General features: G+C 40.3%; 1 protein-coding gene across 2 annotated transcripts in view; it reads right to left on the bottom strand.

The window, feature by feature from the left end:
- The window catches only part of PELI1 (pellino E3 ubiquitin protein ligase 1), a 31,434-nt gene that overhangs the window by 5,805 nt on the left and 11,013 nt on the right, over window positions 1-14,616 (bottom strand). The window contains exons 2-4 of one of the 2 annotated variants that reach the window (XM_075706987.1): window positions 3,112-3,256; window positions 1,717-1,846; window positions 33-134 (exon numbers count right to left, since the gene is read on the bottom strand). In XM_075706987.1, coding sequence (XP_075563102.1) covers window positions 33-134; window positions 1,717-1,846; window positions 3,112-3,256 — 377 coding nt within the window. The remainder of the gene's footprint in view (window positions 1-32; window positions 135-1,716; window positions 1,847-3,111; window positions 3,257-14,616) is intronic. The other variant, XM_075706988.1, reaches the window with a different exon arrangement.

The raw sequence follows: 14,616 nt of genomic DNA, 5'->3' as shown, positions 1-14,616 counted from the left end.
GAGAATACATTTATCATATTTACTTCACATACCTGGAACATATCTGTGTTGCTGTCATGTGTATATTCAACTACTACTGTCTGGGCCCGAGACAAAGTGTAAGATATGCTGTGTTGGTCCTTATTACTTATTGCCTATGGAAAAAATGCCAAATATTATTGAACTAGCGAACAGTAACACTACTGAATACAGCAAAGCAGACAATATATATAACCAGGCTCTTGTTCTGCTCAATTAATGTATCAGGGCAGATGGTTGTTAGTGACACACCTGTAGTTAAACTTCACAAAAACCAGTCCTGGCCATTAAAAAAAGCTGCAGGATTGATTCAGCAACAGGCCAAACTGGTCTCTTCACCACATGCTGCAACAAAATACATGTAACCAAGCCATATTATTAGTCATTCTTCGTGTTAAAGCAGCACTGGCCTTAACACAAAAGAACAAAACACCTGAGTGTAAAGGTTAAAACTTAATGTAACACCTTCATGGCCTTCTCAGCCTGAGCTTCTCCAACAGTAAAGTGAGGACAAAAACTTAGGGACTTCATTCTAAAAACGGGATCCGAGTTCATACTAAAATCAGTGATGATTAATAAGATACATAGACAAAAAATGTAACAAGTAGTGGTGGTAAACAGGGTAAAACGGAGAAACTCAGCACAGGGTGCAGAACTTGTAGCAAAGTAATCTAGGTTTCAGTTTGTGAGTCTAGATTTTCATTCTGCAACTACCTACTAGGAACTGAACAAACACGCTTCTAAAAGTGCTTCTAAATAGCACTTACTTGAGGACCATAAAGAATTAGCAAAAATAAATGTTCTTTTCACAGATCTCCTATAGATATAATTCTATTACAAGAACTTTGGTTAGCAAAATGCTTTTGATTTCAGAATACTTTATGCCTTTCCCTGAATCAATATTCTTAAGTGTCAAAGTATCAAGGGAGTCAAACACTTAACACAACTGTTTTTAATGGCCTGATCTCAACACTGGAGATCTCTAAACAACCACTAAGCATTCTCAAATTCCATTGGTTTTAGCAGAAATGCTCAATTTGTTGTTAAACATAATTGCATACACTTAAATCACCACAATACAGAAGTATTTCATGGTAATACCTTAGCTACAATACATTAGTTTTCACATTAAATACAATTCAACTTTAGGACCTAAGTCATTCCTTTACTGCTTCTTAATGGGAAGTCTGAACTTGATTGCAAGCAGTATAAAATGTGCCCTGCAAAACCCACCTGTCCCTGGGGAACTCCTACCCATTGGATGGAATAGCAAGTGCACACAGAGCTTTGGGAAAGGACCATTTCAAAGTCAGCTTCACATGAAGCAAAGTTAGTCCTAAAGCATGAATGAGTGTGAAAACAGGAAGGCTAGAACAGATGTCTGTAGTGAGTTTGGAAGGAAAACAAAATAGAAAGTGTTTTACATGACTAGCCTATGCCCTGAACATTCATGTTTCAAAAATAAACATTTTTCTTTCTGGACACAGCAAGGACTGGGCACCAGATTTGTTTTCCTGAACGGTTTCTTGCTAACCCTGACAGGTACTAAAAAAACTTGAACACACACAAACCATTCTTTTTGCAGCCAGAACTTCATGCTTTTTACATCATTTCATCTCAGCATAACGGCACTGACTTCACTGAACTCTTTAGACAGCACTACGAGAAATAAGACTTAACTAGACAAGTCAAGCTTACCTTTGCTGCTTGAGGGGTACAGGCAATATGCACAGTGCTAGGTTTCACCCCATTTGCCTTGGGCCTTTTAAATAAAGCAAACCTACTTTTTCTTCTTCCTCTATCTCCATTTGGGAGAGACCCATTGTACCTATCAAAAAGACAGAAAAAGAACAAAGTCCACCTTCCTGTATTACTTAACTTCTCACAAGATACAGAACCACAAGAACTTTCATACTAAGCACAAAGACTTAATTAGTATGGTGTTGAAAAAATTACAGATTTCCAATTAATCACATCTATTCAAATCTGAGAATTGATAAACACAATATTGAAATGCCCACAGAATTACAGCACATGCACACAAAGCTTGTAAGGAAGGAATGCTACCCAGATGAATCTCAAAGCTACTACTGATAACAGAGAGACTCTGGTCCCAAGCATGAAAACAAGTAAGGTTATATGCCTAACCGTAGCTTTATCTCTACACGGTGTGTTCACGCTGTAAATGAAAGAACCTAAGCACCCACTAAGCCTGGTGGAGAGCTAATATTTTAGAGAATTTTCGTTGGGGGAAAAAAAAAAAAGCCCTTGCAAGAAATAGACATACTGTTGTCTGAGACTCTGATTTAATCCACCAGAAACCCCTCAGACCCTCACTTTGAACATGTCAACATAAACAGGCCAGCCAGCAAACTCACTTTATTAAAATCTCCTGTTTGCACTTGGATAGTATAGAGTCAGCTACCACGTCCCTACAGAACTCCTATAAAACTCCTTTCATTTTACTTAAAATCCTAGGGAACCTCTCCTTCCACATTAGTCGTCTGTCTAGGTACAACCTGGAACCAACTGGGAAACCCTTCACAAATTGGCTGCCTTTGTCATGAAACACTTACCTGGGGAGAACACAAGAGCTGAAAATAAACTTAGAATCATAGAATGCTTTGGGTTGGAAGGGACCTTGAGAGATCATTGAGCCCAACCCCCCTGTAGTGAGCAGGGATTGAACCTGTGAACTTGGCATTATTAGCACCATGTTCTAACCAACTGAGCTAACCCGGCTGGTCAACTTATGTCTACTCAGCTGTTTAGAGCCCTACCTCCATGCTCATGCTGTCACAAAAAAGTATGCGTGCTGCAGTGCAATTTTCCAATACATTACGTTACATATAACGCCTGGTTGCCACTGAAAAAGGTAACCCTTCCTCCACTCCCTCCCTTACATGAGATCAGCTACCAAAGAAAAGCTGATCAAACCACCATTTAGTTGCACACTCACTCACACGGCAAAAGAGGGAGTTCAAGTGAGAGGTTGTGGGACCATCTCTCACAGCAACCTGCATTTTATCTGCTTTAAGCGCACCATGAAATTCTACCTTCATTCTCAATTCCAACCAAGACACAAACACTTACCCTAATACAATCAATTCACCATATTTTACTGGTGCTTTTGATGGATGATTTTCTTGATCAGGAGAAAACATGAGCTTAGCTAATGACTTCTTCTCAAATTTCAGGTCTCTGATCAAGAGTTGTGGCACACTTTTTTCATTATTTCCTGTAAAAACAAAGATAAAATTAAGTGTAAGAGAAAAGACTCAAATCCATCAATTACACAAACCTGCACACCTATCTGGTACAGTAGGTACAATATTTTGTGTTTTCCGTATTTCGGTTTTGCCTGAAATAATTTTTAAAACATACATATAAAAACCACATCAATTAAGGCTGAATTGCCTGGAAGATCTACCAGATCACAAAAAACCACAAGTGCATTTAGAAAATTCCAGTACGGCCTTGATAAAACATGCACAGTTCTTTTCCTTCATGCTAGTTTTTAGTATAAATGGTATATAGCTTCATTTAGTATGTTTGGTTCAACTATCAAGAAGTAGAGCCATTAGCTAGAGAGGTAGAAGTTTTCACGGAAAGTATATGATTCAGAGCTTTCCAAGAAATCTCTGGATTTGTAGACGGAAGCTGTATGACGATTTGATATCGAGTCTACCATACAAGCTTGGGGTGTGCAATGTGATCCGTCACGTTTAACCAGAGACAGAAGTGATACAAACAACTGTTTGAAGGAGATTTCCTGAGGGAATTCCACATAATTCTTAATGAGAGCAGACTCTTGAAGTGCAATTTTTCGTCATGCTTCTGCTTTGAGGAACAGTTCACACTAGTATTTTTTACAGCTTCTCATTAGTAACATTTCCAGACACCTCTGACCTACCCAACCCATCCCTGACCTTCATATAGAAAAAGCCTACCCAACAGAGCACTTGCTCAATAAAGAATAAAGCTGATGCTAGCCTGTTTGTGGCTTTCTTTAACAGAAACAAGAACATTCCCTTGGTTCTTTCAAGTAAGTTTTCATACCAACTCAAGAAGTTATTAATTTTTTTAGTACTGATGGTTAACATTCTGGCTTCTGTTCAAATACACATTTTGGCCCACATAACATTTCTTGTATCCTGTCATCAACTTTTATCATGACTGCAATGCTGTATCTCCATTTTCTTCTACCTCAACTAGACTGTAGATATTAGCAGAAAAGACCTCACCATGCAGGTTTTATCTACCCCATCTTCTGTCCTAACAACAGAAAAAAGGATGTGGCAGTGCTTGACACCCTGCTCACATTTTTCAGAAGCTGATGCAAAAATTGCTTTATTGACCTGATGTCTACCCTTTCCCAATCTTCTCTGCTCCTTCACAAAGAAGCTTGGCCTTCAACATCGCTTCTCAATCTACCAATTTCATATTAGGCAGGGATATGTTGATCCCCACCTGCAATCAGCTCACAGTGCTATCTGAAAATTCCGTACGCTCCTTCATTGCCTTCTTACATGCTATCCCACATATTTGGGAGCGCTTCACAAAATGCATGCAAAGACATTTTGCTGTCCTCCAAGCTTATGCTGCGATGCCTGCAGAATACAACCAGGAGACTAAACGGAAACCTTTCTTTTTTCCTTTCATTTCTCATTATTTTTCCAAATCTCTCCTCCTTTGCTGTCAAGCCTGGGTACTGTGGATTTCAAAGTGCTTGGAATAAGTTAACTGAAGACTGTCTTTGTGATTAGCACAGGTGTAACATTATCACAACAGTATCCTGACCCACTGCTAGATGTGTGAGTGCATTGTAATAAACCCGATCTGCACAACACTACTGTAAACACTCAGCTCCCCCTTAATATATTTTTTGTTTCACATTTAAAGAAATCCAGCCAAGTTTATTTTGGGACCAGCACATATGATGGAAACCCACTTCTTATCTGACTTAAGGAAGGTTCAAGAGTTAGCAGTCTAGAGCTTACCATCAGTAAAACAGTTGTTCCTACATTTTCAAAGGCATGGCTTGCATGTTTGAACTTACTTTTTTTTAATTATGTCTCAAAACCTTTATGAGCTGCACACATCACTTTCACAGCTACTAACACCCAGCAACTTCAACTCAAGCACATATGGGCTCAAGCTGCGCCAGGGGAGGTTTAGACTGGAAATTAGGAAAAATTTCTTTACGGAAAGGGTGGTCAAGCATTGGAACAGGCTGCCCAGAGAGGTGGTGGAGTCACCATCCCTGGAAGTGTTCAAAAAAGGGGTAGATGTGGCACTTCGGGATATGGTTTAGTCTAGTCTGCCCTTGATTGGTTTAGGTGGGCTTGGTAGTGTAGGTTAATGGTTGGACTGGATGATCTTAAAGGTCTTTTCCAACCTAGACGATTCTATGATTCTATTCTATGAAAATTCAGAGCCCCTACAAAAAAAAAAAATCAGTGCAACATACATGCTACTTCTTACCCAGTATGATCTGCCTGATGCACTGTACCCAAAAAGAAGTCTCATTTCATTCCCAGAAATAAAAAAAAGATTAATTATATTCTTCCAATGAGATCCTGAAGACTAGTCCAAGTGAAATTTGATGTCTGCAAATAAAACTCAAGTGTTCTCCCACTGGAGAGGAGTCTAATATGCTATGGGATAACATCTCCACTCCTGAAACAGAGCAGGCTTATGGATCATTTAAAGCTGGATAAAGCATTTAAGAACTTACAGGACGGAATGCTCTTGAGTTGAGAGGAAGGACCAACTAATTTATATAATGAGCCTTCTCTTGTAGAATAACGTGTCTAGTTTTTATTCCTAAAATACTACAAGAGACTTCTTAAAAGTGTTAGGAAAGGCTAATTAAATACTTTAAAAAGACAGCTTGGCCCTGTAGTGCCAGTATACAACTAAGCAACTGACTGCTTGAGCAAAACATGACCAAGTTAGCTTTTTGCCATGACCATTAATTTTGTAGCAGCATCTCCAGCTACTGGAGGCTTCATTGAAGTAGGCTCTGAACAACCGACTGTTCCAAAACTCCTCCAAGACCCTTCCACACTGATGAGGAATAAGGTGTTAGTTATAAGATCCCACCCCATCCTACATTCTTCCAAAATCACAGAACTGGTAGGAGCAAATTTTCACCTCAAGACCTCCGCTTCTGCTACAGAAAAGAGACCAAAGCCTGAAAACCCCTACATGTACAGTCTTGTATTATGTAATATAATAGATTTTGTGAGTAAAGCAACTTGCACACAGAGAAAACGGTTTCAGAAAGGCATTACTTAATTGGGTAAGAGGTGAGCCCAACTATTTGCAGTTAGCACAAAAACACAATGGGTACCAGTTAGTGCCTTCTAGTCTCAAAAATAGGAAACTTGAACAGGAAGAACTCATGAACAAGTAATACATTTTTATTCTTAACACTGGTTCCTCTGGAGCTGGTGAAGTCACCACCTCATGGAAGGTGACTTGTGCAAGAATGTCATGTGCAACTGTTTTGAGGGACTGGAAAGAGATGACATCTAAACTGAAAGAGTATTTTAAATTTGTTTTAGGAATGGAAATCCAGTTTATTACAAGCCTTCTTGTTCAATATTCACTTGAGTCACAGAAGGCAAAGATTGCTATGGCAGAAAGCAAGCCACAGATTTCTGATTACATTCAAGTATAACAAAAAGCCCTATCATTGCACTCTCTGCTGTCACATTCAACCACTAGCCTCTGAATCTGGAGCCAGACTATTCTCCAGGAAGACCTAGCAAACCATGCTTCAGAGTAGAGTTTAAGAGTCTGCCCAATTTCACTGAACATGCCATCTTCAGTGGGGGACCTAGAGATGCAATGAATTTTGGTTGGTCTTGAACTATCAGCTTTAGCTTACCACCCATCCTCAATCATTCAGCTGCCTTTTCAGATCATGAGACTCATACACGACTAGTCTTTGGTGGCTTCTACAGAAAGTCTTCAGATCTTGTTTGCACTGAGGCACAGCACCTTGTGAATAAGTTCACTATTTAGTAGACCAAGTACAGCTTTTGGAATTGCAGCAAGAATAGCAGAATCTTAATGGTTAAAATGGAGCAGGGGGAGGGAAGAACATAAATTCAATGAGCCCAAGCAGAGATTCATTAAACACTCGGCTGTGAGCTAAAAATACTAGAATAAAAGTCTCTTTGTAATAAATTACCATCATTTTCTAAACACAGAGCCAGCATTATAGGCTGCTAGCAACTGTAGCTAGTGCCAGACTAGCCCTTTTCTAAAATACTGCATAAAAAAACCCACTTTCACAGTATAAAAGAAGTCCTCTGTCAATGAGTATATTAAAATAAAAACATGCTGATTCAGATGCAAAAACTGGATTTTGTTTTTCCCATTTTTATATTATCTTTATGTCCGATATTTACATATTCTAAGGTTTGGATTTTTTTTTGTCTTTCAGAAATAAAGCACAAGACAGCTAGCCTACTGACGTTTTTATTTTTATACAATTTGCTATCTGTAGTTCTCCATTTACTCTCCTTGCAATTCTCATATCCAGCTCTTCCCTCAGCAATTCTGTGTTAAATCAGGGGGGATATGGACAAAATATAATCCAGCCCTTCTCACAGGTATGCAGTGACAAGACAAGATACAACAAACAAGCTGCAACAGAAAATCCTGATTAGCTATTAGGGAAAAAAACAATCCAGAGCCTGTGGGATCTCCATCCTTGGAAGTATTCAAACCTCAGCTGCACATGGCCCTGAACAACTTGACCTAAGCCAGTCCAGTCCTGCTTTAAGTAGGGGGACTGGACCAGACAACCTCCCAACCTAAATTATTCTAGGAATACAATTAATTTTAGGAAGCCCAACACAATTTTATCAAGCAACTGAAATATGCACCTTAGGTGCACTTTTGGTCAGTTAGACATAAATTATGAGCAACTCCATTACCAATTAAACAAAGTTTTATCCTTATCCTCCTGAGATTTACATATTACTGTCCATAGCTTTATTTGGGTTTAAAACCCCATACTACTCTTCAAACAAGTAATTGTGCAGTTACCTGACAAAACACAAGTAGGACCCAAGTTTGCCAACATCCATTTACACATTTAAGCTCTTTAGCACTCCAATTTCCACTAGGCAATCTTGTGGCTGCAAGATCAGAAACCAAACTCCTCTGAAAGCATGTGCAGTAATTCATGATGCATATTCTCTTCTGTGGTTATGTCTCATCCCTTCAAAGGCAAAATCTTGACTTCCAAATTTAAAGGACCAGAATATCAAGTTAAAATCACCGAGAGACACAAAGGTTCCGTGCAGAATACTAGCCTCTCAAGATGAAGATATTTGCAAGCATGGAAGAAGGAAGAGGCAATAAATAACGAGAGGGGTAAAAACCCCACAAAGTAATTCCCAGCAGACTGCCTTCTTGTTCGATTACAAGTCCCCATCAAGTCCAGGTTGCTAGATTTCACAAACAGTATCAGTGATGTTACTGCTGGTCTATGCTGGTGTGAGCAACAAGGAATCAGCTCCTTGAATCACTACGTTTCTGAAACCTGAGACAAAGATTGAGAAATCACTTTCTTCTACATGATGGCTAAATCACCACTGGAAAGTTATTCTCCTTTAACTGTATTTCCTAGTAATCTTTTTGGAAGGTTTTATTAAAATATTTTTTACTGAAGCAATCACCTGGGTAAAAGAGCATGCAGAAGAGCATGTGTTTATCAACCATAGTTTTCACACTTCCCCAGTTTCCAGTTAAAAGCAAGCTCACATTTCCTTCACACACATACCTGGAACTTAAGTTCAGCAGGTTTTATATTCCGCTTTTGAGATTAGCCAGATTCTGTGTACAGCTTCCATCTTTCACTGCAGATGCAGAGGAAAGGTATAGCTGTCATGTATTCAAAATTGCATTGTCACTTTAGACCAGTAGCGCTACTTTACCTTTCTAAGGAAGGATAATCGATATGCTCCTTTCTAGAAAAGGCAGGTTTTTAGCACCAAAAAACACCCCCAAAAAACCCCACACCTTGGGACTAACTCAGTAACTTGTGCCTTGTAACTGTAACTGACTCTGGCCTTTTGCTTTTGTATGGCTTATTCTTTCCCTACTCTATACTGTTTGCCTTTTCTTTTATAACCTCTGTGTAAGCTTAGTCATGCACTATACACACAAGAGTGTCTTATGATATGAAAGCATTGAAAATAACACAACAAGGCCAAGCTCTTAAATGAGCAAGCAGTCTTCTCCTGCACAGGATACCAAGCATAAAACAATGCAAACAACTATCTGCTTCCGCGCCTTGAGAACATCTGTAAAATCTCAATAGAGGGGTTTTTCATTCTCATAAACAGAATGAGAGCATCTTTTTACCACAGACATCTGCCATTTGTAGGCTGATCAACCTGGAAACAAGTCATGCAAGAGTCACAGCATGGAAAAAAAAAAGGCACATTGCCTGTAAATGCTTTCAAAGGGGCATTAACTTGATACACAAGAGCAAACCTACTGCTTTGCACCAAGACTACAGTTAACTTTTTCCAGTCTAAGAAACAGCAGTTTTAGTTGGGTTGGCATTCAGTGTCCTGCTTCAAGTTCTGTTTCAGTCTCGGAAGCAAGTCTGAGCATTTTTAGCAATTTTAGGAAAATGAAGAACAGCACTGTGAGGACAAGCATCCTTGTTCAGTCAACAAGGCAAGTGTTTTAGAACAAGACTTCTATTATAGGTGCCTATATGGAAACCTGTACTTTATGACTACTCAAAAATAGCATTCCTGTTCAGAAGATGGAAAAACCATCTAAGCACAGGGGCCTGATTTCAATCAGACCTCTGCTAACTTCAGTTCTGTTATTCTGAAGTGCTGTTGATGGGATGAGGATGTGGCCGGGTGTATTAGACCTGGAAGATTTAGGTAACCGCTAATGATCCACTCTGACAGACTGACAAAAATCAGTTCTGAAAATATTGCCCTGGGAAAAAAAAAAATCCAGCATTTTTTTCAGTTACAAAAAGTAACAGCTGATCCTCCCCTGAGGAAACCACGATAGCCTCCTACAGGTTATAAATGATGTAATTCAGACTGCATGTGGGAAGCTGAAAACATTTGTCTTTTAGCACAAGGTGTCTATTTTAAAGCTGTCACTGCAATTTTATCTATAACCTTAATTAGCTGAGAAAGAGTTCTTCACCAGTTAAACTGCTACATGTACATGCGGTCTACACCCCCTTACCACCCATGTCCTCCACGTCAGCTTTTGGATATACCAGTGACAAAGCACACAACCTCGCACGAGGCAAAGCTCCTCCATTGACCGCCCCTGCAGCATGAGAGCCAAATGCTACAGGTTTTACTTGCTCAATCAGCTGAGCTACCTGTGAAAGTTATTCACACGAGCTACTTAAGATTAATTTGCAGCTTTCTGCACAAGCTTTTGGCTGTACTTACACTTTGGCTGTTACTACAAACACTGTATGTTTTGTTAAAAAGGGATAGTTTTGATTTCATACTCAGATTACCAAATGAAGATTATTTATATAAACTGTAATGTATGAAGCCGTAAAACGATACAATAGAGAATAGGACAACGTTACGTGTTCATTAGCCGCAGCACTACCTATTCGTATCCTACCTATTCAAGTGCCTTGTGAAAGTAGAAGCAGGAAAACAAAAAGCTTTGTAGAATACTGGTACAATATGGCAAAAGTACAGTTCTGATACAGAGAACTCTGCAGTCAGGATCATTTAAAATTATCCTCTTTAGTGCCTTCAGACAAATTACACGGTCTTACCTTAAAAATAAGCAGTCCCAACTGTCATTGCAAGTTGGTGACAGAAGCACAACTTCCATATACAGATGAAGAGTTTAAACCAAAACAGAGGCATTTTATTTTTAAAAGGGCCATTACGCAAACAGAGGGAGCTTTTTATGCTTTGATGACAGAGCCCAGGGAGATCTACTGTCTGATGCACCTGAACTAGAATACACAGCCGAGGACCCTGTGCTTGCAGAAAACCACAATGACTTCTTGTTCTAGAGATCTGAACGTTACCATTTTGCTTTTTATGAGCCTCTGACTTCCTGATGAGGCAGTTTATGTACCAAAGTATCAGCTAAATAGGTGTTTGTATTACACTAAAGCCTTTTCACACAGCATACTATATAATCTTGCAAAAATAGGAGTTACAATTACATTCAAAGCCTTTTTTTTTTGTTTAGACAACACAAGTATTTAACAGCTCTATGAGAAATTCCCCTTGGTATGATTTTATTAGATAACACTGACAGTTTCAAGGCATCTTGCTCTGCACCCTAAAAATGAGAAGTGACTGACACTTCGTAAGAACAAGAAGCATTTATTATACTATGCCCTTTCAATGTCTCTTCCTATTTTAGGTGGAAGGGCAGCCTGCAAACACACTGCCTAGTCTCAGATTTCCTTTCGACCACATCACTGAACTATCTTTCAACTTCCCACTGAAAAACACTGCAACTGAGGAGGCTTTTAGAAGAGAGACTGAAACAATAGAACACTAGAAGGGAAAAGCAATGGCATGCAGAGCACTTACCAGTATCTTTTTGTCCTTTCAGTATTCCTGCACAGTAGAGGAGAAAAAGCCCCAGCCCTTCAGTCTTGTTCAGAACCGGCCGAAATCCACAAACTCCTTTAAACTCCCAGCAACTGCCAGGCTGCGTGCCTCTGCTCCCTGTGCTTTCACTTAAGCCGTAGGTAGCGCCTTCTGACTAAAGAGGGGCTGGCTCTGCCATGCGTAAGCTAGGTAAACACCACCGCACCACGCACCATTGGCTGGAGTCAGAGTCTGCATCCTGCTTGCCGCTCCATAAATTCATCCATCTCTGGCCCCAAAAAGGAAAAAAGGAAGCGGAGGGTGTGTTGAGAACGATCCTGCAGCCCAATTCCCTGGCAGCTCTGTGGATGAGGTTCTCAGAGAAACACTGATCTATTTCCTTCTCCGCTTCTCTTACATAACTGTACCCATGCATACTATACCTTCTTCCTTTTTTTATTTTTCTCTTTTCTTAAATCATCGCTTATTAGCCCCACTAGCTTTCCTCACCTCCCACACAATGTGATTTCTTAATACAGTGAGAATTAAAGCGGCAGAAACTCTTCAGGCATTGCTATCCCCGTTTTCACTAATGCTATAGAATTGGACACATGACACACTTGCAGACACCAGCCTGGGTATACTGGAATCCCACGGCCAATGATGCTGTAACAGCTCATTCCTGTAGGATGCATGTTTAGAAAGGCAAATCTGCACGTGCCAGACCAGGTTCTGAGCTCATTTCTTATTCCACTAACATCGAAATCGCTGCATCAAGCCAGTGGGTGGGATCATTTAAATGTCTGAGCTGTAAAATGGTGATCAAGTTACCACAGCTTCCAAGTTACCGCCTCTTAGAATTGATCATGCAAATACTTCAAGGCTGCTGCAAGCATGATACAATGCAGTAGCTTAACCTTTACATCAAGTTTTACATCACAGCTGTAGTGGGCCAAAAAGGTGTGCATGGTTACCCTAGCTCAAGCAATGTGTACTCAGGCTGACATTTGACATCTCTAAGTTCTACAAGTGACTATTGCTCTGGTTTCTGCTGTTCCTTCCTCGGTTTGCCACCTCAATTTTGCAACCACAACTTTATGGGCTGGTTTCCCTAATCTGTCCATGTTTTTGAAAGTTGGTTTACCTGCTCAGTTGTTTTTCAGCTGGATCCGTTTCCCAATTTGGCTCACGGCATGGCCGTGCAGTCATACCAGTAGAACCAAAGGCAGGAAGGGCAGGCGCGTTACTCGGCAGCACTCAAAGCTAAGCGCTGTCAAGCATACTTTTTGTTCATAATGCCATAAAACATAGCCTAAGTTGCAACTCCACATAAGCCAGCTTCGCTGCTGAGAACAAGGTGAATGCTTACCCGTTTTCTCTCTCCTTGACCAGTGATTCCACAGCCAACCTTCCCCCAAGTAATACCGTAAAACTCAACTGCAGAACATCTTGCCGTAAGATATTCTGGATAATAAAACTCTACATAAGCTCAAAGACACTTTTTTTTTTTTCTCCTATTATAGGTTACTAAGCAAAAAGATACCACTTTGTTCCACAGAAGTGACTGAGCCACAACTGCTGAACACTAAAAAGTGCTTGGAGAAACACTGCCATTACAGGTGCTTCCTTGTTCCCATCTTCTTCCTGCCACCAAAACAGACGCACTACTGAATACTGATCTGAGATGGTATGATCATTATCACAGCTGTCAGATTACTAAACTGGTAAAGGGAAAAACCAAAACACAACACACAAACCCCAACTATTTTAACCCAAATAATTTTTCTAATCTGTGGGTTTATTCTGTAAGCCCACTACACCAATGCAAGTGAGGGGATAGGAACCTTCTGAATCGATCTCATCAGTAAAGCCAGAGACTGGTCAAGCCACATCCTGAGATTAAAGTTAAGCCTTCCTGCCTGCCAAAAATCAGTGGCCTCACTCTAATGGCACATGAACCTAGCTTTTCCACTGGTGACTAGCAAAACCTGAAAATGGCACTATTCACTGTGGTGGAAGAGTCACCCAATCCCACCTCCCCATCACCTTCAAGTATTTTATACTTTGTCCTGGCCTATACAAGGTCAGCAGCTTTAACACTTTTTTAACCAGGGCTAAGGGTTTAGTTTTGTTTTGGGTTTTGGGGGATTTTGTTTCTTTAAAAAACACCACCATCAGGACTGTATTAGTATCACTTAACACACAGATACGCCAACAAGAGTACAAAAGGTGCTCTGTATTCAGGTATTTAACTGTAGTGGTAAGTCACATTGGTATCACCACTTCCAAGTTGCACTACATTTCTCACACAAGCTGTAACACTTGAGTTGCACTGTTTCAAAAGTGTTCAGTCTGAAAAGCAGAACTTAGGACTAATTTGCTTCTAGAGCTCCTTTATATTCTCATTTTGTAGATGCCACTGTCCGAGTCCAGGTTAATAAGCCTGTGGATTACTTTATGCTGCAGACATAAGAAGTAACAGAGTGAGCAACTGCAAGTGGATATGCCTTCTACTGCCCAACCCAGCCTGCCACAGATAACAGTTCTTATCTCTACATTCCACCTGCCTTCATATTAATGACCCACAGTATTCCCGAGTGCAGTCTTCTGCTATCAGGTGAATGCACCACATAATCCCCTTTTCATAGCTAATCATGCCTCATCCTGAAGCAGGGCATTTTGGGGTTTATTTTGCCCCTACCTGCACTGCTACGTGGCTGCCTCTGAACCTCACCCTACAGAGTTCAAACCAGAGTTGTTTCCCTGCCTGTGTTTACTCACAGCCATGCTCTACTCATCTCTTCTTGTGTCAACATCGTCCCTCGCTTTTAATAAGAGGAGGGTTTAACAATTTCCACTCCACACAAGAACCATGCTCTGCCTTGAGGACTGGAAGCAAATGCCTCAAGCGTGCTGTCGCTAGGCAAGCTATCCGACTTTCCCTGGAGCAGAGATAATGCTGACCATGCCAGGCTGAAACAATGACATTTGTAGCCCAAGATATCACTGCTAATTT

The sequence above is a fragment of the Pelecanus crispus genome, chromosome 3 (assembly GCF_030463565.1).
Source record: "Pelecanus crispus isolate bPelCri1 chromosome 3, bPelCri1.pri, whole genome shotgun sequence".
NCBI classification, from domain to species: Eukaryota; Metazoa; Chordata; class Aves; order Pelecaniformes; family Pelecanidae; genus Pelecanus; species Pelecanus crispus.
The sequence above is the reverse complement of the archived record's forward strand: the minus strand, read 5'-3'. Positions and strand labels throughout refer to the sequence as shown.